Source organism: Eucalyptus grandis, chromosome 2, assembly GCF_016545825.1.
Source record: "Eucalyptus grandis isolate ANBG69807.140 chromosome 2, ASM1654582v1, whole genome shotgun sequence".
NCBI classification, from domain to species: domain Eukaryota; kingdom Viridiplantae; phylum Streptophyta; class Magnoliopsida; order Myrtales; family Myrtaceae; genus Eucalyptus; species Eucalyptus grandis.
The window spans coordinates 14,426,247-14,450,270 of record NC_052613.1 but is presented as its reverse complement, the minus strand read 5'-3'; the positions used below and the strand labels follow the sequence as shown (position 1 = coordinate 14,450,270).

General features: G+C 40.5%; 2 protein-coding genes across 9 annotated transcripts in view; both read left to right on the top strand.

The window, feature by feature from the left end:
• The first annotated feature begins 1,642 nt into the window (after positions 1 to 1,642).
• The window catches only part of LOC108957405 (putative disease resistance protein At3g14460), an 86,426-nt gene continuing 64,044 nt past the window's right edge, over positions 1,643 to 24,024 (top strand). The window contains exons 1-7 of one of the 8 annotated variants that reach the window (XM_039306201.1): positions 1,643 to 2,289; positions 2,417 to 3,532; positions 4,152 to 8,315; positions 9,088 to 9,193; positions 9,549 to 9,749; positions 10,226 to 10,290; positions 10,415 to 11,004. In XM_039306201.1, the coding sequence (XP_039162135.1) occupies positions 4,166 to 8,275 (4,110 nt within the window). In that variant the 5' untranslated portion in view covers positions 1,643 to 2,289; positions 2,417 to 3,532; positions 4,152 to 4,165 and the 3' untranslated portion in view covers positions 8,276 to 8,315; positions 9,088 to 9,193; positions 9,549 to 9,749; positions 10,226 to 10,290; positions 10,415 to 11,004. Of the gene's footprint in view, positions 2,290 to 2,416; positions 3,533 to 3,667; positions 8,316 to 9,087; positions 9,194 to 9,548; positions 9,750 to 10,225; positions 10,291 to 10,414; positions 11,006 to 24,024 lie in introns of those variants that run through there. The other 7 variants (XM_039306197.1, XM_039306195.1, XM_039306194.1 and 4 more) reach the window with 7 other exon arrangements.
• Positions 20,543 to 21,766, top strand: LOC104434620 (putative disease resistance RPP13-like protein 1). Its single transcript, XM_018862492.2, has one exon. It carries the CDS (start codon positions 20,543 to 20,545, stop codon positions 21,764 to 21,766), a length of 1,224 nt encoding a protein of 407 aa, XP_018718037.2.

The window sequence follows — 24,024 nt, the reverse complement described above, 5'->3', positions numbered from 1 at the left end:
AGCGTCGGTTCCAGGTTCCAATAGGTTCTTTTTTTTTTTTTTTTGTTATTTTCAGATTTGAACTATAACATATGCGCACGTTACCCAAAAAAAATATAACGTACGCGCACGTTACCAAAAAAACTATAACGTACGTGCACGTTACCAAAAAAAAAAAACTATAACATATGCGCACGTTACCAAAAAAAATATAACGTATGCGCACATTACCAAAAAAAACTATAACGTGCACGCATGTTACCAAAAAAAAATATAACGTATGCGCACGTTACCAAAAAAAACTATAATGTACGCGTATACTACACGGTAACTTCCCATTGACATGTTATATTGATACATTAACTTCGCACTGCACAACAATAATATAATATAATTAGAAATTTGAAAACAAATAGCAAACTAGAAAGTACAAATAAAACACCACTAGAACAAGAATGTCTAGAGGTACAAGTTTTGAAAACAATTTTGATTAAACCCTTAAATGAACTCAGAAAATTCTGAAATTTGGACACGTTGTATTTAAGACCTAGAGGTACAAGTTTCATGAAGAAATCGTAGTCCAATTCGTTCTGGATTAAAAGATAAAATCGATTTACTTTTCCTATTCTCTACTTGCACAGTTTTTGAAACATTTTTGGTTAAATAGGCAAATGAACTACAAAAATTACGAAATTTAAATATGTTGTAGGGAAGACATGAAGAGAGATATTTCATGCAGAACACATTTCCAAAAGAACCTCTTAAAAAATGATATAGTCCACGCATTGCAACTTACAAGATCCGAACACATCAGATTGCACAGTTTTAGAAACATTTCCGATTAAATACCCAAATGACCTTCAAAAATTATTAAATTCGATTATGTGATAGGCAAGACCATAAGGTAGATACTTCAAGAAAACATCGAAGTCAAATTCGTCCTAGATAATTAAATATGGACGGTTAAAATCCCTGTTCGTAGTACCGTAATTCCAGATCTAACCATCTCCAAAGGACCACGATTTCACCTACCTATTCTTGTTTTTTTCTCTAAATTTTTGATATGTTGTACCTCAGGATGTCCTTTACAACTTTTGTTAAGAAACCGAAGTGAAATTTCGACAAAAAGGTTGCCTTAAAGTCCATGAATTCATCAAGGGTCGGTCCCAAAATCTCCAGATCCAGTCTTTCCAAAGAATAACGATTTCACCCACTTATACTTGTTTTTTTTGTCCCAAATTTGAGTATGTTATACTCCAAGAAGTCCTTTACAACTTTCATTTAGAGGCGAAGCCAAACTTCAACTAGAACATCACATACAAGTCACTAGAACATCCAAGGTCGAGCTTTTTCTGCCCTAAGTAACCGGTTCCGGTTCGAAACCGGGACCGGTTCCGGTTCGGGTTCCAGTTCGGGTTTCGGTTCCGCTTGGAACCGGAACCGAACCGGAACCGATCCCCCTTGGAACCGGGAACCAAACCGGACCCTCCTCCGGTTCGGTTCCGGTTCCTGGGTAACCCGGGAACCGCGCTCAGCCCTAGTTATAATGCTAACACAGTCCGGCAAGTCCACCATTGTTTCACACGAGGGACTATTCCTCGAAACAAATAATACTTGCATGGGCTCGTTCATTGTGACATCCCCCTTCTCCCCCTCTCTTGTCTTCTTCTTCTCTCTCTCCTCCTTCACTCCCTTACGTTTCCTTTCCCGCCTTTTCTGCCATCCATCCCCCCTTCCCCTTTCTTTCTCTCTCTTTCTTTTCTCCCCTTTTCCCCTCATGCTACCTCGTGCGGGCCCCTTCTTTTGTCCTTCTCTCTCTCCCTCTCTCTTCTTTTCCTTCCCTCTCTCTCGGCTGAACCCCACTTCTTCTTCTTCTTCTTGCTGGCTGCCTCTTCACCCACCAACACCATCGCCGCCCACGCCCAACTCCCCCTCACCATCATCATCACCACCTCTTGGCCTCCCCACCTTCGGCAGACGGGATTGCGTGGGGCCACGGCAGGAACCGCAAGGGCCGCGTCTCCATCCACGATCCCCTTGGCCATGAGCTTCAAGGGCCGTCGCACCGCCGCTCGCCCGACATCACCGCTCGCTCATTGCCTCTTAGCCATCCGTGCTGCCGTTGCTTCAAGCCGCTGCGAGCCACCGCTCGAACCGAGCCTCCCACCGGCCGTGAGCTTCAAGAGCTGCCGCCGCCGTTGTCGAGCCTCCGTTTGAGCCACAAGTGTCGCGTTCTTGATGCCGTCGCGCCGCCGTCACCGCGGGCTCGCCGTCGCCAGAAATCGATGAGTCAACTGTGCTTGTTTTGCAGTATATCCCACTGTCAAAGATCTTTTCTGAAATTTCAGCGCTTGTTATGTTTCTCTTTCAAAGATCTTTTTTTTTATAATGCCCTAGCCTCGTGACTTAAATTCTCTCAACTGTGCTTGTTTTGCAGAATATCCCACTGTCATCTTTATTTGGAAAAATCTCTAAGGAGGATCAAATGCAAATGCTGTTGAGGTAGGCAAATGATGTGCTTATGTTTATCTTCTGCAACTTGACAAAAGAAGACAAAAGGCTATTTATTTTGGTAGGTGTACCGATAATATCGGTGTAAACAGCAGCTACTGTATTGATGCACAAAATAGGATTTAAAACAAGTGTTTTCAAGTTGGTGAATGTGACAACTAAATTTAAATGAACCCTGCAGACTATAATTTATTTAAACCTGATTCCTTGTCAAAGTTCATATTTTATCTTCTTCTTCTATTTAAATTGCCACACCATCTCAAAGCGCATTTTCTTTTTCTCTGTTATCAAGGAAAGACACAGATGAGCAATCAGGTAGACTATGCTCTGTCGGTATGTTAAGTGATCATGAAAGCCTCACTTTTGCCACAATGAATTTTGATTTAAGATTGTGAGAAGGCCGTTCATCCAGTACCACTTGAAACCATTTATGTAGGGTAGGCAAGTCCTATCACTATAACCTCGCCAAGCTGCTAGAGCTCCTGTCATGGACAAGACAAGATGCAGGCACTATCATCGCTAGTGGGTTATCCTAGTGACCTCGGATGGGGGAATATCAGCTTGTACCAGGAGGAGTGAGAAGTGAAAAGGAATTAATTTGCGTCCTACAAAGGCTCTGTCCTTTTCATTTGCTCTCTTTCGCTTTTGCTTCACTATCTAGTTATAACATACAGTCCAGTCGAGTCACGGTCTTCTTGAGTTTTATGGTTTATTTACATTAACAAAGCACTCGTGGATAGAAAGCATCATTGAAAGTCTTCTCCTTTATTGAAACTTTTTGGTAGGTGAACCTCACGGTCCTCTTGAGTTTTATGGTTTATAGTTTTCTCTCTCTCCGTTAATTCATTATCACTTGGCTTCACCATGACCTATGCTCATCTCTTGGCCCAATAGTGTTCTCTTCCTGCTCATTCGAAGCTAGAGCTCGTGCTCAATAGTGTTCTCCTCCTACTCATTCGAACCTAGAGCTCGTGCTTGTTGGATCGTTGTAATTGATCTAACCACATTCACTGGTCTGCTCCAGGAAGTCTACTCGGAACAGGTAAGTAATACCTATCTATTTGCTCTCTTTTTTGTCCCCAAACTGATGCATCTAGAACTTCACAACCTAAAGCATATGGTGGTTTGATCCGCCCCCCCCCCCAAAAGAAAAAACAAACGTCTTTGACGTCTCCACATGATCATCCTCATTGAAGGAGGAATCACTAATCTTCTTATATCTTATGTAAAAGCCTATATTGATCGCATACTCACCAATAAAGCAAAAAACAAAGCATTGAAATTTCAAGGATACTAACAACATATGGATGCGGACAATGTCAACAAAACACTAATATGCACTGAAGTTTTTGACAAACATAGGCGTGTGCTCTAAGTCGGTCGTATATAGAAAATTCAAATTTTATCCTCTGTTTTGGATGCTCACAAGAAAAGTCTTGATATGAAGAAAAAGAAGAACAATTGACGAAACAAGCACCTGTGGACAAAACTATTTTCTTTTGATTTGTCTAACCTTTGGTGTGCATTCCTCGAAAGTCTTGGTCTTTTTTATGTCCTTTTTGGTAAATGAACGTGTTGATCTTCCTAGACTTCATAGTTTTCTCTCTCCATTGACTCATTTTTACCTCACTTCAACATAAGACCTATGTTGTTCTCTACAGTGACCGATTCAACCATGACAATGGGAGAGATCGTTTTGGGTTCCTTTATGGGTTCCTTCTTTCAGGTCCTATTCAGCAAGTTGACTTCTCTCGCATTAGTCTATGCACAACATGAACGAATTAGCACTGCTCTCCTCAAGGAGTGGAATGAGATGTTGGGCACAATCAATGTAGTGCTGATTGATGCAGAAGACAAGCAACTTAGTGGTAACCCTCTAGTGAAGCTGTGGCTAGATGATGTTAGGGACTTGGCCTATGATATGGAAGACTTGATTGATGAGTTAGCGATCAAAGTGGCTCAGGTTAAGTTGGAGGCAGAATCCAACACAAGCAAACGTCTGGAAAAATGGAAGTTCTCTTTCTTTGGCCAAGATAAATCCTCCGGATCGAATCCAAACCTAGGCTCACTCATGTTTGAAACCAAGGTGCAAGATATTAGTGGCAGGTTGAAAGTGATTGTCACTAGGAAGGCTCGTCTAAGCTTAAGAGAGAATGTTGTGGACAGATCCAACTACACAAACAAAAGGGATCTAACCACTTCTTTGCCAGAGCCTAAGTTTTATGGTAGAGAGAAGGAAGAAGCACAAGTACTCAAACTATTAATTAGTGAAGTCGAAAATTCCGATGCCATGTTGAGCATGATCCCCATAGTTGGGATGGGTGGTGTTGGAAAAACGGCCTTGGCTCAACGGTTGTATAATGATGTTAGAGTATATAGCTGTTTCGAGAAGAGAGCGTGGGTTTGTGTGTCAGATGTTTTTGATGTTCTTCACATAACAAAAACTATTTTGCGGTCAATCACTGGGTTGTCATGCCAGGGTGAAGATCTTAACGGGCTTCAAGTTAAGTTGAAGGGCAATCTATCTGGGAAGAAGTTTCTTGTGGTTTTAGATGATGTATGGAATGAGAAATATGAAAAATGGACTGCCCTCTTAAAGCCGTTTGAAGCGGGGGCTAAGGGGAGTAAGATCATCATTACGACTCGCAACCTTGCTGTTGTTTCCATAACTAGAGCATCACCCTATCATTTGAAGGAATTGTCCTTTGATAATTGTACAAGCTTATTAGCCTTTCATGCTCTTGGAGCAACAAATTTTGAGAGCCATCCGGATTTTAAAACAATAGGTAAGAAAATAGCTGAAAGATGTAAAGGTTTACCTTTGGCGGCTAAGATGCTAGGCGGTGCCCTACGTAATAAAAGGAATCCCAGTGAATGGGAAGATACCTTAAATAACATAATATGGGATCTTCCGATGGCAGAGAATGATGAGGTTCTCCCTATCTTGAACTTGAGTTATGTCCATCTTCCTTGCCATTTGAAGAGATGTTTTACTTATTGTGCAATATTTCCCAAGGATTACGAAATTGAGAGAGATGAGCTGGTACTCTTATGGATAGCCGAGGGCTTTTTAGATAGACAAAAAGTAAAGGGGAATAATTTCAGATTAGGACGAAATTACTTTGATGAGTTAGTATCCAGATCATTTCTTCAACAATCAAGTGTCAACGCATCTAAGTTTTCAATGCATGATCTTTTGAATGATCTAGCAAAGTCAATTGCAGGAAATGCATACTTCAGCTCTGGGGAGTCTCACTTGGTAGCTAATGAAGAAGACGCATCTCTTGGGAAAATTCGTTATGCATCATTCATCTCATCGCATTTTGCTACATCAAAATGCTTAAGAGAATATCACCGAATGAAGGTACTAAGAACTTTAATGCTACTGCACAATGGATTTAGAGGGGACACTTTCTCTATTTCAAACAAGGTGCTACATGACTTGCTAATGGAATTGAAGTACTTGAGGGTGCTCTCAATATGTCATTGTGACATTGTAGAGGTACCAAATTGCATTGGTGATCTAAAACATCTTAGATATCTCAATTTCTCATACACTGATATCAAAAGGCTACCTGAATCAATTGTCAGCTTGTGCAAATTACAAGTTTTGATTTTAAGAGGTTGTCAAAAACTTTCAAAGTTGCCTCAAGGCATCACAAAATTGGCCAATTTACAGTTTCTTGATGTTAGAGATACGAGGAGTCTTAAAGAGATGCCGTTGGGTATCGGTAATTTAAAAAATCTTATTATCTTGTCCAAGTTTGTGGTACGACCAGAGAAAGGGTCACAGTTAGAGGAGTTAAAGAATTTGCCACATCTTCAAGGAGAATTATTCATATCAGAATTGCAAAAGGTAGAAAAAGTTAGAGATGCAATTGATGCTACTTTGCATCAAAAGCAAGGCCTTACCAACTTATCCTTGCATTGGGATGAAAATTTGGAAAATCTCCAGAATCATGAGCGGGAAGCACAAGTGCTTGACTTCCTACGACCTCACATTGATCTTGAAAATCTCAATATTTTGAACTATGGTGGTGCAAAATTCCCATCATGGTTAGGTGGCCCATCCTATTCTAAGATAGTGTCTTTGTGCTTGCGGGGCTGTCCTAATGTTATATCACTTCCCCCACTTGGACAACTACCTTCACTAAAGGAATTATCTCTTGAAGGTCTACACACAATAAGAATGATAGGCTCTGAATTTTATGGAGATAAAAGGCCTTTCTCATCCTTAACAACTTTGAAGTTGAAAGAGATGTTGTCATGGAAGAATTGGTCTCCTTATGTTGGGGGCCCAAAAGAAGAAGTCTCATTCTCTTGTCTTCAACATCTTGTTGTCTGGAGTTGTCCTTCATTGATGAGGACATTACCTCATCAACTTGATTGTCTCATAAAACTTGAAATCCATTCATGTCCGCATTTGAATAATTCAACGAATGAGGTTTGTTTTCCATCTCTCCGTGAGTTATACCTTGAGGATTCTAACAAGGAAATCTTAAAGAGCTTGGTCAACCTAACTTCTTTGACCATTCTCAAAATTGAAAATCTTGCCGAGCTAGTTTGCTTTGATCATGTGTTTATGAGGTGCTTGGTCAAGCTAAAGCAGCTTCATATAGGACGGTGTGACAAGATTACATACTTGTGGCAAGATGAAAGTATAATGCTAAATCTTACTTGCCTTCAAGAATTAGCCATTGAAAGCTGCCCTCGATTCACATCTTTTGTGGCAGGAGAAGGAGAAATAGAGCTGCCGTGCAACTTTGAAAGGATGGAATTGAGTAATTGCATAAGTTTAGAAAAGCTTCCAAGCAAGATGCACACATTCAAACATTTGATCATTAGGAGGTGTCCAAAAATCTTGGGACCAACCATTCCTCTAGATGACCCTAACAACAATAACCCGATATCTCAACTTGAGTATCTACGGATTGTAAATTGTGATTCTCTAATATCTTTTTTATTTGCCAACGATAGACTTACTGCTTTGAAGAAAATTTGTATTTGTGAGTGCGAGGGAGTGGAGTCAGTGGAAATGATCACCATAGAATCACTCAAAGAAATGACAATTGATGGCTATCCAAATCTAGGAAGCCTACCACAGTGCCTTCACACGCTCTCCCATCTCACTCATTTGGATATAAGTAATTGTCCAGCGTTGGAGATAGAGGAATTCCCTTCCCTTCCCATCACCCTGTCGTGTCTTATAATTAGTAATTGTCCGAAGATAAAGTCTCTACCAAATCAATGGCATCATCTTACATCCCTCGAGACGCTATTCATCGAGGATTGCCAAAATATCAAATGCTTCCCTAAAGGAGGTTTGCCTCCCAATTTGCATCGCCTTTTAATAAGAGGGTGCGAGAATCTAAAGCAGCCAATGAGAGAATGGGGCTTACACCTACTCACATCCCTCCGGTGTATGTTAATTGACTTTTGCATGGGAGGGGAGGGAGAGAAGGTATGGTTTCCTTCGGAGGACAGGGATGCGTGGAGTCTTCTCTTTCCTTCCTCTCTATTGTATCTTCGCATTTGCAATATGTGGAATGTTGAAAGACTATCAAGCGGTCTTCTCAACCATCTCTCATCTCTCAAACATTTATGGATCGACTCTTGCCCAAAGCTGAGGTACTTGCTAGAGGATGGCCTCCCTCCCTCCCTCCAAGAATTGTACATAGAGAAATGTGAGATTCTGAAAGATAGATGCTCAAAACTCACTGGCGACTATTGGCCCCTAATCCAAGAAATCCCTCTCATCGAGATAGATTGGGTGCGGATCCAATGAATTGATTCTTCCATGCACCGCCAGTTTTCTCGGATTAAGGGTAAGTTTTTGGTTTTGAAGGCATCAATTTTGATTATGCCTCCTCTATTCGATGCGTAATACAAATTGATATTTTGTCATAAAGATATTTCCCATGAATTTCCAAAAACAACCCACTAAGGTCAACGAATGACAATTCGTTGGGTTTTTTTTTTTGTCCAGCAAACAAACTCAGTACTCATCCATTACTTCCAATTTTGACAACATGTCCTCTTCAAAGCTACCCAATGGGCATAAACATTTGCTTTTCATGAAATACGACTACAATTTAGAGCTAAAAATTGATCTTTAGCTGCTTGAATCCCAGCATGAGCTTCCTTTAGTCTTTAGTTGTACTACTTGCAAAAGTTGATAATATCCTTGGATACCACAGCTGCGTCTATCTCCACTACAACCTTGGGCCAGCTTCTCTTTTGCCACTGCAATGCTCTTTCCAACAAAAAGTAATTCAGCCTCCTCTGCAAATCTAACTTGCACCACCACATCCCTACGGGTAACCATGTCCCCTACCTAATTTGTGGCCACAATGCCTGTTGTTAGTTTGTTCGTAAAACATAGAAAAAGTGCTTTAGTAAATAGTTTGTTTCTTAAAGACAGTGTGTTCATGCCTCAAAGTCCAATTCCATCTTCCCAACAATCCCAGCGACAGCATGTTTCGTTTCTTTAATGTCAGACCCATCACAGTTGATATTCACAGAACCTAGCTTAGATTTTACTACACGCCCTGCCTTTCATCCATCCACTGATGACATAGCTCTCTTACATTCTTGCAGGCAACACATTGCAAAATTGGTTTTCTTATCTGTATTACTGATGGTCTCAGGATCTGGTGATTTATGGTTAAAAGTTGCTGCATTCGGAGCTTTCCAGTTATACCAGGTGACGTCAATCATTCTTAAGAGTTATCAGCCTGCACTAATCATTTGATCTCATGACCTCACATTCGTAGAATATCAAGCCTGAACCGATAAGTCACCATCATTGGTGATTAGTGTCTCCCATACGTGTGGGCTAACATAATCGTAAGAATTATTCAGCGAAAAAAAAATCATCCAAAGGGTCACTAATTGCTGAGAAAAGGAAAGCGAAGGATCCTGGTTCTTATCTTGTCTGTTCATTTTTTGTTGCTGTCGGGTGGATATGCATATAATTATTTTTGTCTGATCACTCTCAAAGTTGTTCATTATGCATGGAAGTAATTTTTATTCAGGACTAATTAATCGTCCTCTTCTAGGATTTTGGATAAGAAATATGAAAAATATGGAAGAACCATCAATAGCGGAGGACATAAGATGCGTGGAGCCTCCTATTTCCTTCCTCTCTAACCTCTCCTTGGATGAAAAATATGAGGAACGTGAAAAGACTATCAAGTGGGCTTTGCAGGCATCTCCCCTCCCTCAAACAGTCATATATTTTACAATTGCCGGATGTTGAGGTACTTGACAGAGGACAGCTTCCATCCCTCCCTCCATGTATTCCGCATAATTCAATGAGAGATTCTGAAAGATCAGTGCTCAAAACTCTGCGGTGACTGTTGGCACCTCATCCAAGAAATCCCACTCATCGTAATTGATCGAGTTCGGATTCAATAAGAAGATATCTCTCCAATGTCTAATCTTTGTTCTCAAAACAAATAATACGTACATGGACTTGCTCTCAGTGTAGGAATTATGATGCATGGATGTGCCTGTCTTTATTGATGATATATCTTGAACTTTGTTTCATGCCCAAAAATTGCTTTTTCCACTTATGGAAATGCACTATGCTTTGCGTGAGAATCATGAAGAATTGTTGCTCTTGTATTGATATTTTTCTGCAATATCAGCGTTTGTTGTATTTTCTCTTCCAAATTTCTTTTTCTTAGGCCCTAGCTCATTGACCTGATGTCTCTCAACTGTGCTTGCTTTGCAGAATATCACACTGTCTTCTGCATTTGGCAAAATCTCTCCCGGTGATCAAATGCAAACATTGTTGAGGTAGGCAACTGATGTGCTTACGTTCATCTTTTGCAACTTGACAAAAGAAAAACAAAAAGCTACTAATTTTGGTAGTTGTACTAATATGCTCTATACTTTTTTTTTTGGTGACATGCTCTAAAAGATTTATTTGTATCATGATGTCAATTATCGAGGTCTACATTCAAAGTCAAACGAAGCAGCTTTCGGACCTCCAACAACAGCAGCGACTGAAGAGATGCAAAAATTGGGGTTTTCGAGTTGGCAGATTACAATCCATTTCAATCTGACTTCCTTGTCGAAGTTAACAGTTCATCTTTATTCTATTTAACTTCCCACGCCATCTCAGAGGGCATTTTCTTTTTCTTTGTCGCAAAGGAAAGACCGAGAGGAGCAATCAAGGAGACTATGCTCTGTTACCATTTTGAGTAATTGTAAAAGTTTCACGTCTGCCTTGAAATATTTCAGATCGCGAGAAGGTCATCGTCCAATACCACTCGCAACCTAGTTATCTCGGGTAGCCAAGTCTCTTCATCCAATACCAAGCTGCCAGAGCTCCCATCACGGGCAAGGCAAGATATAGGCACTACCATCACTAATGGATTATCATCGTGACCTCGCGTTTGTGGAATATCAGTTTGTACCGTCAGGCCACCGTCGCTGGTGTTCAGTGGTCCCCTATAGTTCTGCGTTAACAAAATCATGTAGTCTATTTAGGATTAGCAAAATCATCAAAACAGTTTCATTTTTACATGCAATAATTGACTTGAACATGCATGTTTCGAGAATACCTAAATTTCTCTTACCAAAAAACCGCTCTAAGAAAAACATCTGAAGGAAATGTTGCCTATGAAGGTGACTATAAGCAGCGGTGCTGATGGCAACGGCTTGGCAGTGGCCGTGGGACGGTGGTGCGCTCTCCCGCCCCATTCTCGCTTCTTCTTCTTTTTTTTTTTTTTATTTCTTTTTCAAGTTCTTGCTGTTTTTTTTCTTTTTATTTTTCCTTGCTTTTTTTTTTTCTTTTATTGAACTTAAATTTGAAAAGATACATGAAATCTAGACATTATTCATTAGACAAGTACAAGAGAGATTATTGAATGAAAAATCACAGTACGATTAAGCAAGAAAAGAGTAGGACAAAAATTATAATAACAGTAAATTTTTAAGCGTGGCATGTAATGCATGGGGAAATTCTACTAGTAATGAAAAAACAAAGGCATTCACATAGGGATGAAAGAGGAGGGATGTGAGAAGTGATGTAACAATGCCAATTTGCATCCTGCAAACTCTATCTTTTTCATTTGCTCTCTTTCGCTTCTGCTTCACTTTATAGACAAACAAATACATGATGTCCAATAAAGTCTTGGCCTTCTTGAGTTTATGGTTTATCTGCATGAACAAAGTACTTGTGGACAGAAAGCATCCTTGAAAGTCTTGGTCTCTGTTTAAACTCTTTGGTAGGTGAAAGTCTTGGTCTTCCGGGACTTTAAAGTTGTCTATCTCCATCAACTCATTATCACTTTGCTTCAACATAACCCTTGATTGACTCTACGGTTATTGATTCACCCTTAGAGGGCAGGAATATCTTCATAAAAAAATTATCTTACGAATGTTTTGTTGGTTTTTTTTTTTTTTTTTTTTTTGAGTATATAGTCTTTCACGTGGTATCCATAGCGCTAAAAATTTGCAACAAAATGGGCGGCAATGATCTGTTGAAGGGTGCTGAAGCAATTGTTGATGATCATGAAGCGCTTGATAATGTTAAGATATATCGACAAAAGAAATCAGCTATCCATAATACTGATGCTGGAAATAGAACAGATGCTGCTGCTGAGGCTGCTGAAGCTGACAAAAGAACAAAAGCAAGTGATTGCTGATATAAGCAAAAAGGGAAGAAGTGGTTGATACCAGTCGAAAGAAGAGGCTGCAAATGAACGACTGAGATGAAGGGTAATGAAGACTGTCATTGACGATGGTGAATTTGTGAAAAAGATTGACACGGATTGCGGATTGCTAGCCTATGAAGACATGTAAAGTTGTTATTCAGTTGGAAAGTCAAAAACAAAAATTAGTTTTGTCAGTTAGTCATCATCTTCTTAAATAGGAAAGTGTGTATAGTTTACGAGTGTGGTTTTTGATATGTGATCCAGAGAGAGAAAGAGAGAAAACCTCCATTGTTTGAGTTCTCTGTAAAAGAGTACAACAATATGCAGATAAAAGATAGAAAGTATGGAGTCGAGATAAAAGTTTCTTTCTGCTCATTGATGTAGAAGTTCTGAAATACATTGTGATTGAAATAAGAAGAATACAAAGTTTTTCTTGATCAATCTTCAAACTTTTCAATACATCTTCTTGCTTCTGCATCTCTGATTCTTCAGTACAGAGTTTCTGCATTTCTGGTTCTTCAGTACAGATTTCTCATCTTCACAGATAGGAGAATTGTGGTCCTTTGAAAAGAAAAAGTTAACCAAAGCATTTGCTTGATGATTAGTTGGTGATATATGAATTGTTTACTATTTCCAGAGTAAAATTAAGCAAATTGCTTCATGGATTCATTGGCGTACCCGACTATTTTCCTTGTTTAACCCAAATCATGTGTTTCTATTCTCATTATCGAACGGTCAAAGTTAGTTGTCTTTGATGACTTACAGATATATAATAGAAAGTAAGATGCCATTGTTAGGTGGATCGTCTACATTTATTTCAATAGGTGCAAGTTGCACAAAGATGCTTATATGTCAGTCCTATTAATTGTGGTCTGAGTTATAGATATAAAAGGTACAGTACAACTTCAGCAGTTGTCCTCCTTTTTGGCTTGTTCAACTGACGTGTCTATGGAACATTGCCACACAGGCTAGTTCATGCATCACAACCGAGCTGGCTTATGTTTAAGAATTGGTCAGGTTTTTTCTCTAGTGTGGACTCTTTCTTCATGTTTTCTAACTTCCTGAATGGAATTGGTTGAGAGAGTTTCTACTGGTGAATTTACTATAGGAAGTTTAGGATCAGAAGTAAACCAGTATAAGATATTCCATTATCTTCTGCAAGACTCGCAGGAAATCTTAGTATTTTTCTTTCAAGGTCTCAGATTGTTTGCTCGTTTCAGACATGTTGCAAAGATGTTTCTGAATTGATGTAATAATGTCCACATTTTGGTGGTTCAATACCTATAAACAAGAGGACGGTGGCATCTTTATGGCCCCTTCTAGTTTTTTGGGTTGTTTGCTCTGCCATTATCTTCTTTGCTTTTTCTAATCTGGAAACTTTGTCTTTCTGTTTAGGAGAAAGATCTCTCTTTCCTAAATATTTCCTCCTTTCTCAGTAGTCCACTTTTTCATTATCATGCAATCTACACTTAATCACCTTCTTAGGCTACTTTTACATCATTCTATAACTTTGTTTTCTTCTGTAGGTAATTGGGGTCATTGATATCAGCAGAACTAAGGGGAAAGGTCTGTGATGAGGTCAGTTAATGCTACTCTTCTTCTGTCTAGGGCACTTGGTTGAAACTTTGCTTCCTACCAAGTGATGTGTTAAGACCTCCTATCTTGAGCTCTTAATTAGGGTTTTTCTATTTGCGTACAGTTGGACGAGCTAGGGCAAATTTACGAGGAACTGCCTGAATTTTTGGAGAAGGTTCCTGTCATTTGAAGTCTCTAATACATCAATTGTAATGTAAGGAGAAATGAGTCCACATAAATGTTTGTCTTGATTGAAGTAGTGCATCCAGGTGACATCTCTGGAGCTTGCGCATATTCCTGACGTGTTTAAGGACAAACATGTTCCATGTATTGTCTATATTCAACAAGTAGGTATGCCTGCATTTTCTTGACCAGATAGTGCTTGTTAAGTTCTATTTGTCTTACCTACAATTTTTTATGTCATTTCTTTTTTTATTTTGATTCATCTGTCTCGAGTATACTATCACTAGATGCTATATGTAGAGGTGGTCAAAATTGATTGCTAATGCGTTGGGCTTGTAGCTTCTGATCAAAGCAAAAAACTACTACTCAAATTAGATTGAAGGATGAAAAAATTGTCATTTGTTTTTCATTTTCTAACTTTCCAAGGCTCTTTGATTGATACTGGAATCTTAATGAAGATTTCACCTCAAGGGTATCTCTAGATCATCCCATCATGTCATCAGCATATATTAAGGATGCAGCAGCTATATCATTGGAATATCGTTAGACCTGAATTAGGATAGCTCCTTGTAGTACCAGTTTCAGCTGGGAAGATTAGACATGTTGCTGCAGATTTTGAAAACTAAACCAATATATTCTACAGTGGTGTCACAAATTTACAGATTAGAAAATGAAGTATCCTGACATTAAAGTAAGAAATTCTAGAAACAATAGAAGATTACTCGGCTGAGTTAAACTTTAGGAAACTTTATCCTTATTATTATGCCAATTTCCCTTGATTCTCTCTCTTATCACTGTAGAATTTTCTTTAGACCTACAGATTAGTTTTTCATATGATTTATCAATTGAAAACTGTCAATTATTCCTATTTCTATTTTCAGGGTACTTGATGTGCATTCTTGAAGAGAAACTTGATGAAATGACCTCAAGGCTTGAAGATTTTGAATATGTTGTGAGTTCATTCTCCATTAAATGCATAAGTCATCCAATTGCACAGTGAGGATGAGGCTGAATATGATGTCTATATGTCTGCTGATTTGGATAATACCAATTATCTGGTATCCAGAAACCATATGGATGACTCAATAAATTCATTTATTGAGAGTTTCCAGGCCTTGATTGCAATCGTTGCTAGCTTGGAAATCATCCGCTGTGGGATTTGGAATTTTTTTGGGTATTATGTGTTATTTTTCCCTACTCTAACCTTTGTACCATGAAGCAGAAGAATCCAATGACATACCTGATGGAACACTGCTGATCTTTTATAGGCAGAAAGGGTTCCTGCTCAATGTTGTGCAACGGGAGGACCTGGCATTGCCAGATAGAAGCGGAGATTGCAACTGTGAAGTCCCCAAATGCTTGCAATTGGATCGTCGGAGAAGGAGATGGATGTGAGTTCGACATCCGAATTTTTTTAGGTATGCTGTTGGTACTTTTTTTTTTTTTTAGTCTAATATAGCAAAACTAAGTTTGCTTGTAAACTTAAGAGTGGTTTGGAATCTCACAATGTTGACTTATAACATGAGACACAGCTTTTCCTTAAGATCTTACCTAATGGTGGGACTGAACCCTGAAAATGAAACAAAAAAAAAATGAGACTAAAAAAAAAAAAGAACCCGTAGGAACCTGGAACCGACCCCGGAATCTGTGACAAGATAGGTTTCAGGTTTTTGGTTTTGACGGGTAGGTTTTAGGTTCCAAAAAATGAAGAACCTGTACCGAGGGTAGGTTCTGGAACCTGTAGAGAACGAGGAAACCGCTTTCCCCTATTCATTACAATGGCTCTCTTTGGCTTTAGTTAATGACAGGCTTCGTAATCTTTATAATTCCCTCTCCTTCCTAATTCTAGAGTGATAATCACCTGACAACAATTTGTGAGACCGTAGGGTGTGACATCCCGATTTTCCAATTCTGGTTTCAATTAAATAAGTCGGGCATTTCATCTTCGCGTCTATAGCTTTCTTCTCTGAGCTGATCACTCACGAGATAACTAGTCTATCGGTGAAGCCGTTAAGGAATCTAAACGCAATAGACAAGAGAATTCGACCGAAACGATCGCTCGACCGTACTAATCTGCAAGGGTCATTACGGCATAGACCGATTAGAGGCGGAGATAGGTCGATTCAACGAACCATGTAATTCGGTATGGGTGATTCCACCTAATTGCAAAAATCTTGTCGATCGGCACTAGACCGATTTCTCTGTCGTTTTGGTATCCTGTGTCCATATTTGAAACCTCGAGATTTTCACGACAACCAAGAGTTGCCAATGTGTCGAAGATGCACTTTGTGGCTTGAAAATAATCAACCACGGGTCAATTGCACGAAAAGTTCCTAAAAGCTACCCGGTAGATTAGGACGCGCTAAAGTCGCGCTAGATTGAATTTAATCGTGAAATTGAACCCGATTACAGAAATTGGAAATTCTGTGAAGTCACAATTCATTTTAGGAATGTCGACTCATCTCCAGAAGATTTTTCTACAAACCGAGATTTTTGGCAGAAAAGCAAAGTAAAGCCGTTTATGTTCGGGATTGTCAGAGGGCCGTTTTTAATCGAATCTTCGGGATGCAAGTTGGATCATTTGATGGGGAAATGTCATGAGAAGGTCGAGGACACATGGGTTAATTTAATTGAGCTTCAATTGAATGGAATTGATTGAGAATTGATTAAATTAAGTGTACAAGAATTGGACCCCGGCGGAAAATGAAATTGAACCCGTTGGAAGATGTTGTGGAGGATTTGAGTTAGTGGAGTGTGACATCATGTGATGTCATGGTGGGGCCAAAGAGAGAAAGAAAGAGAGAGAGAGAGAGAGAGAGAACCGGACCCCCCTTTTCTCCTTCTCTCCCATCGTTGCTTCTCTCTCCCCCATCTCTTACGGTCGTGCGAGGAACCCAAAGCAAACCGAAGAAGACCTCGCAGGCTGCAGAAGATCAGCCGAAGCCGTCGCAGCCTCCGCGCACCACCACGACGCCGTCGCCGCCGCTCCGCCTCCGCCGCTCGCCCTCCGCCTTCTGTTCTTCCTCCTGCATCGTCGAAGCTCTTTCTCCCCCATCTCCTTGTTGCTCGAAGGACCCAACAGCGAACCAGAGAAGCCCCGTCCGTCGCCGTCCGCCGTCCTATCCCCGGAACAACCGGAGCCTCCCGTTCGACCTCCCCTTCGCCGTCGCAAGTAGACGAAGGCAGCAGCCATTGGCCTGCTCGTCCCTGCTGTTCCGCGAGTCCAGCAGCCATTCCAGATTTGGGGAAGCTCAGCCGGAGCTGTCCAGCTCAACTCCGGCCACCGTGAAGCCCCGCCTAGGTCCGGTTCAGCTCCTCCGCCCATTCCCGACCCCAACCAGCCCCGGATCTGCTCATTTTCGGCCTCAACCAGCAGCGATCAGTGAGCAGAAAAATGGGTATCGCAGCGAAGGTTTGGCCCGTTTTGGCCGGCTTCCCGACCCCGGAAGCTAGGCCCGCCTTAGAGACTATCGACCCTCGCGTCGTCCTTGTCGTTTTGAGCCGTTCGGCTCGTTAATCCGGTGAGTTTATCCTCTAATTCTTGCTTAGTGAGTTAATGACGCTTAAGGGGTGTTTAGATTAGTCTAATTAGGTTTATGTGATTAAATTAGATTATTTTAATGTAAATTAGTTTATTTGTATGATTAGTTTAATGGATGTTTAATTAGGGCTAATTGTGTGTTTAAATTAGTGTAATCTAATTTAAGCCCTAATTAATTATTTTTAATTAAATAATTATTTGGAATTTTTAAATATTATTTTATTGTTTTATATTATTATAATATAATATTTAATTATTTAATTTTCGGAATTAAATTTAATTATTTAATAACTTCGAAAATTATCTTTGGGATGGTAGGTCGTTAGAATTCGCGTATTTGATCGCAAAGCGGTGCGGTCGGTTTGTGTTAATTGTATGTTTAAATTGAGAAATTGAGTGATTGATGATTATGGTGAATAATTCCAAAAGTGTGGAATTGTGTGAAATTCATGAAGTTGTGGTATTTAACTTGAAAATACCCGGTGTTAGCTTTTAGCACCGTAATTGGTTTGTATGACCAGTTTGAATCGATTGAATTGATTAATTGATTGAATTGAGGTATGAGTTGGTTTATTATTGAATTATCAGCTTTGGCGAGCAATTGGTTTATATATGTATCACCTTGTGTGAGCATCATTGTCACTATATGTCGGCTTGTGAGAGCAATGATCATTTAGCCTTGTGAGAGCAATGATTGTTTATCGGCTTGTGAGAGCAATGATCATTTATCAGCTTGTGAGAGCAATGATTGATCATTTATCAGCTTGTGAGAGCAATGATTGTTTGTGAGAGCAACGATCCATATATCGGCTTGTGCGAGCTACCATCTATATCAGCTTGTGAGAGCACCGCATCCAATTCAGCTTGTGCGAGCCATAATTGTATTGATGGATGAATAGATGGTATGGTTTAATAGATGATATGAATTGATAGATGTGTGGATCGTATGATATCAATTGGATTGACTGAATTGATAGACCGATGGGTATGTCGGTAGTTTCAGCTTGTGCGAGCATTGTTGAATATGAATTGTGCGACGTGCGGGAAGGAATTGAGGCGAGGTAAGTCCTCTATCCTATTTGTGTGGCTAGAGCGCCCTGAGGCGTATTTTCTTCCTAATTGAGTTTTAGATGGTAGGACTCACTGAGACGTAGTCTCATCCCGGTTGTGGGATAATATTTCAGGTCCCTAGATGACAGTCGTGGAGGACCGGAAGTCCTAGAGTTCGGAAGGTGGAGGCTAAAGAATCGGTGAACGTGTCTGACAAGTTGGTCATAGGATAGTTCCCTAGCTTGTTGAGCCTATCTATTTTGTAGACAATCCGGTGTTGTATATAAACCTATGTGTTTATAAGAAAGCTTGTTTGGTTGTGATTGATTGCCTGCTTTTCTATCCCAAGTTTAATGTTGTCAGGGGATTTGTTTTGCTTCTGCATGCATAATAAAATATGAAAGGGTCAGTGACGTGTCCTGGGAAGTCGCATTTGTATCGACCAGAGTGGGATGTTCGCGCGCTCGGAGGATCGGGGTGTGACATAGGGTGAGTCGACCAAAAGAATATCAGCATCCGTGGAAACCCTTAAAAGACAAAACTTTTGTCAAAGGATTCAGTGCAAAACAAAAGCCGCTAGAAGATGATGGAAGAAGAATTGTAGCGAGGGAGAGCGCTGAGTTCGGCAGAGCTCCGGCTCAGCTCGCGTCTCTCGCCTTTGCGACCTCTCTCACCCTTTCTCTCTCTCTCTCTCTCTCTCTCTCTCTCTCTCTCTCTCTGGTTTTTGGCTTTGGGTTCAATGAATCGAGCTGAGCTCTCTGCTTTTTTCATGAATTTCCTAAGGAGAGGCTTCTTCGTGGACTTTCCTCCTTCTCAGTTTCTCTCGATGTTCTGGACCTTGGTCTTTGCTGATAGTAATGACTGTAAGTGAATCACTGCTTGAAGATGGCATATATTAGTTCTTTAACAGGGAGGCGTTTCACCGCCCGAGAATGCCGACTCGTCATAGATAGTCAATTCCTATTGCATTCCGTTTACCAACGTTTTGATGTCCCATTGAAGTTGCACTGCTCGTGTCTTACTGCATTTCCCGTGTAAAGTTGATTGAAATGCGATTGTGTGTGCTTTTAGTATGTCAAATGCTGGTCACGTGCATTTGATGTTCGCTGTTTATGCGTGCATTTGCTGTGTCAACTGACGTTGAAGATATACACGGTTTCTAGTGCGGATGACGTACGTATGATTGTACATACAAGTTCTTAAGTAGCAAAAATAAAACAGTGAGGTGGCCATGTACAGTGTTTTATGGATATTGATTTCTCATCAAATTGCCATCGTTTCCAGCCTTGAACATAATAAGGGTGTTTTCTGGTTGCTTTTGTTCACATGGGAACGTGAGGATTTCAATCTCATTTCGGTAGTGTTTTCGTCATGTGAACATATAGAAAGATGCCGCATGGATGTTACATCTTTTTCCATCAATTTGATGGGGGCGATTCAAGGCTTGAAACACATAAAATTGATAGTATTCCATATTGCGTAGATTCGAGTCAAGTAAAGCCATTAGTTGTCTGGTGTTACTTAAGCGTTCTTGGACCTCCTCAGCATGTATATCCTCCATGTAGGTGACGCTTTGGATTCATTATGATTTTATATTGGATTATCACATTCTTATGCTTGAGGCATGCTTAATTTGTCCTAGTAGCTTGCTGTCCCTATGTATTTGTGCAGTGAATGATATACTTGTATTTGTGGCTGGTGGGGTCTTCGCTTTGTTGAAGTGGTTATTGGCACTTTCTGTTGGGTCAATGTGGGTGTCGCTGTTAATTTTTTCTCATATAGGACAATGGTGCATGGATGAATATTGCTTTCTTTGAGGTAAAGAAGTTGAGTATTCTGAGCTAAATCTTCAGTGCACCATGTTGACATCTTCTCAGCTTGCCCTTCATGCTTTGAGATTGTAAAAATATCAGCCCTCGTATATTGGTGGTGTAGTTGATCGTTCATCCTTAAAAGATAACATAAAAAATTTAAAAAAATTTAAAAAAATTAAATTTTTTTTTTAAATTAAAAAAATGCTAAGAACTTGGCCTATGACATGGAAGACTTGCTCGATGAGTTTGCAATTAAAGCCGCTCAAGTTGAGTCGGAGGTAGAAACCAACACAATTAGAGGTATGGAGAAATGGCAATTTTCTTTCTTTGGCCAATTGCGCTCGCTCATGTCTGAAAACAAGGTACAAGAAATCAATGGCAGGTTGAAAACGATTATTACTGGAAAGGCTCATCTAAGCTTGAGAGAGAATGTTGCAGACAAACTCAACTACACAAGCAAAAGGGATCCCACCACATCTCTACCAGAACCTCAATTTTTTGGCAGGGAAAATGAAGAAGCACATATACTTGAATTATTGATTGGTGAAGTTGAAAATTCTGATCCCACACTGAGCATAGTCCCCATAGTTGGGATGGGAGGTATTGGAAAGACGGCCTTGGCTCAACGGCTATATAATGATGCCATAGTGAATGGATATTTTGGGGGGAGAGCATGGGTTTGTGTTTCAAATAATTTTTATGTTCTTGACATAACAAAGACTATCTTGCAGTCGATCACTAGCTTATCCTATGAGGGCAAAGACCTTAACAGGCTTCAAGTTAAGTTGAAAGACAATCTATCTGGAAAGAAGTTTCTTGTGGTTTTAGACGATGTTTGGAATGGGAACTACAAAAAATGGACTAACCTCTTAAAGCCATTTGAAGTAGGTGCCAAGGGAAGCAAGATCATTGTTACGACTCACAACCTTTTTGTTGTTTCTATAAGAGGAGCTTTGCCGTATCCTTTGGAAGAGCTATCCCTTGATAATTGTACAAGCTTATTAGCCTTTCTTGCTCTTGGAGAAACAAATTTTGAAAGCCACTCAGATCTTGAAACAATAGGCAAGCAATTAGCTGAAAAATGTAAAGGCTTGGCTTTGGCAATGAAGATGTTGGGCAATGCCCTATGTAATGAAAGGAATCTAAATAAATGGGAAGCCATCTTAAATAACAAAATATGGGATCTTCCGAAGGGAAAAAAAGATGAGGTTCTCCCAGTTTTGAAATTGAGCTATGCCCATATTTCCTCTTATTTGAAGAGATGTTTTGCTTATTGTGAAGTATTTTCCAAGGATTATGAAATTGAGAGAAATGACTTGGTACTCTTATGGATAGCAGAGGGCTTTTTAGATGGGCAAGAAGTTAAGGAGAATATCTTGAGACTAGGATGGGATCACTTCGATGAGTTAGTATCGAGATCATTTCTTCAACCATGGGTTCATCCTTAACCACTTTGAAGTTCGAGGAGATGTTGGCATGGAAGGATTGGTCTCCATATACCGGGGGCCAAGAAGAAGTCACATTCTACTGTCTTCAGCATCTTGTTGTTCGAAGCTGCCTTTCATTGGTTAGTGTGATATCCCAGATTTTCAGTCTTGTTTTCTATTGAATAAATCGGGCATTTCATTGACGCGTCTATAGGGCTATTCTCAGAACTGATCATTCTAGAGATAACTAGACTATCTGGGGAAACTATTAAGAATTTTAAGGCAAATAGACTTGAGAATTCGACTAGGAATCAGCTGCTCGACTGTGTTCATCTGCTGAGATCATTACGGCACAAACGTAAATTGGTTAAAGATCAAATATAGGTCGGTTTGATAGAGATGTGTGGCTAATCGTGGGTGACACCACTAAATTGGAAAATTTTCGTCGGCTGACACTAGACTGAATTCTCTATCGTTTTGGTACCCTGTGTCCGTATTTGAATTCTTGAGATTTCTACGACAATCGAGAGTTGCCAATGTGTCGAGTGGGTTCATTGTGGCTTGAAAAAAATCGACCACGGGTCATTTGCACTAAAAAGTTCTGAAAACTACCCGGTAGTCTAGGTCACGATAAAAACGCACCGAATGGAAATTAACCATCAATTCAAGTCCGATTTCAGAAATTGAAAGTTCTGTCGTGTCACAATCTATTTCAAGAACGTCGATTCATCCTCCGAATAATTTTCAGAGATTATGAGATTTTTGCGGAAAATAGAATCGGACGTCGCGGAAAATTAACAGAAATTCGTACGGACCGAATTTAAAGGAGTTTTGACTTTCAAGCCGAGCTTTTTTGGCGATGGGCACTTACAGATAATCATATGGGCTTTTTCCTTGGCTAAATTGGGCGTCGAACGGAGAATTAGTCGAAGATATTGAAGTCCGGAAATTGAAAATTCGGAGCTTTAAATAAAGCTGGAATTTTGGCTTCAAATTAAGTTAATTAATGGATTTATTTGGCAAGAAAGAATTAAGAGACCTTAGGATAAGGTTGGAGGCTTAGAGTGGGGACCAAGCAATTAAGTGTATAAGATATCTGTAGATTTTTGGCCCCACCCGTGACTTCCCAGCAGCTTTGACCGCCGCCTCATCCTCCTTCGAATGGCTTCCCTCCCTTTCAGCTTGTTGAGCAAGCCTCTGTCGATCTTCATCTTCGTACACCGCTCCTTCGTCTCTCTCCGTCAACCGAGCGCCCACGCCGTTGACACCAACGAAGCAACTGCTCTTGTTTTCTTTCCATCTATTTCTACAACTGAAAACCTCTGCCGCACGACTTCCTTCACGCCTGCAGCCACGCACGTCTCCACTACCATTTCATCCTCATCACCCATCCATCTCCACCACCATATCATCACCATCTATCATCATCCCATCTTCCACCATCACCCCACGTCCGTAGCTCATGCCTCAAGTCAACCATTGAAGCTTTAGTTGACTGAAGAAGCCCCACAACTCATTGAAGTCCAACCACGAAATCAAGCTGCCTCTCCTCGCGTCCAAGTCCACCAGCTGAGTTCTCTTCGTTGACCACCATCTCCACTTGTCCAGCACCAAAACGTGACCGCAGCAGCTTCTTCAATGTCCCTCGAAGACCAGCGAAACTACGCGTCTTCGCCTTCAGCTCCTTGGACGCCAGCGACGCTTGCTCATCCACTGGTTCTCCTCAGCCGAGAAGCCCAGCCCACCGAGTCCCCATCCTCTCGCTGCCAGCACGCCTCCGCCATTTGAAGCCCAATCAAAGTCAGGCCCACAAGAAATCAGCCCAACAGTTTCTTCAAAGCAAGATCAGCCCAGTAATTTGAGCCCAATTCAACAACCCAATCTTGAAGCCCAAGCCCGCGAAGCAAGTCAGCCCAAGCTCAGGCCCAAGTTCAATCCAAGCCCAGAATTTTCTGTGGGCTTGTGAGGCTTTTGAGCCCGGCCCGAGTGTCCGCCGACACCGCCGAAAGTTTGGAATTCGGCCGCCGTCACGTTGCCGTCGTGGTGCCCTGGTCCCCGTTTTTAATCAAGTGAGTTTTACTCACTAATGCTTTCTTAGTTTGCTAATTATACTTAAGGGTTGGTTAGATTTAATTAAGTGCACTTAGGTGGTTAGATTAGTTTAGAACAATTAAATTAGTGATTCAATGATGCATGTTAGGTGGTTAGACCTAGTCATTAGCAAGTAAAGAGCTTCTAATAATTATTGAGTGCATCTCGGGATTTTTCCCAATTCGTTC

Coding starts and splice junctions, on each gene's coding strand:
- LOC104434620 (XM_018862492.2), top strand. CDS start 20,543: ATGGAAGACTTGCTCGATGAGTTTGCAATTAAAGCCGCTCAAGTTGAG.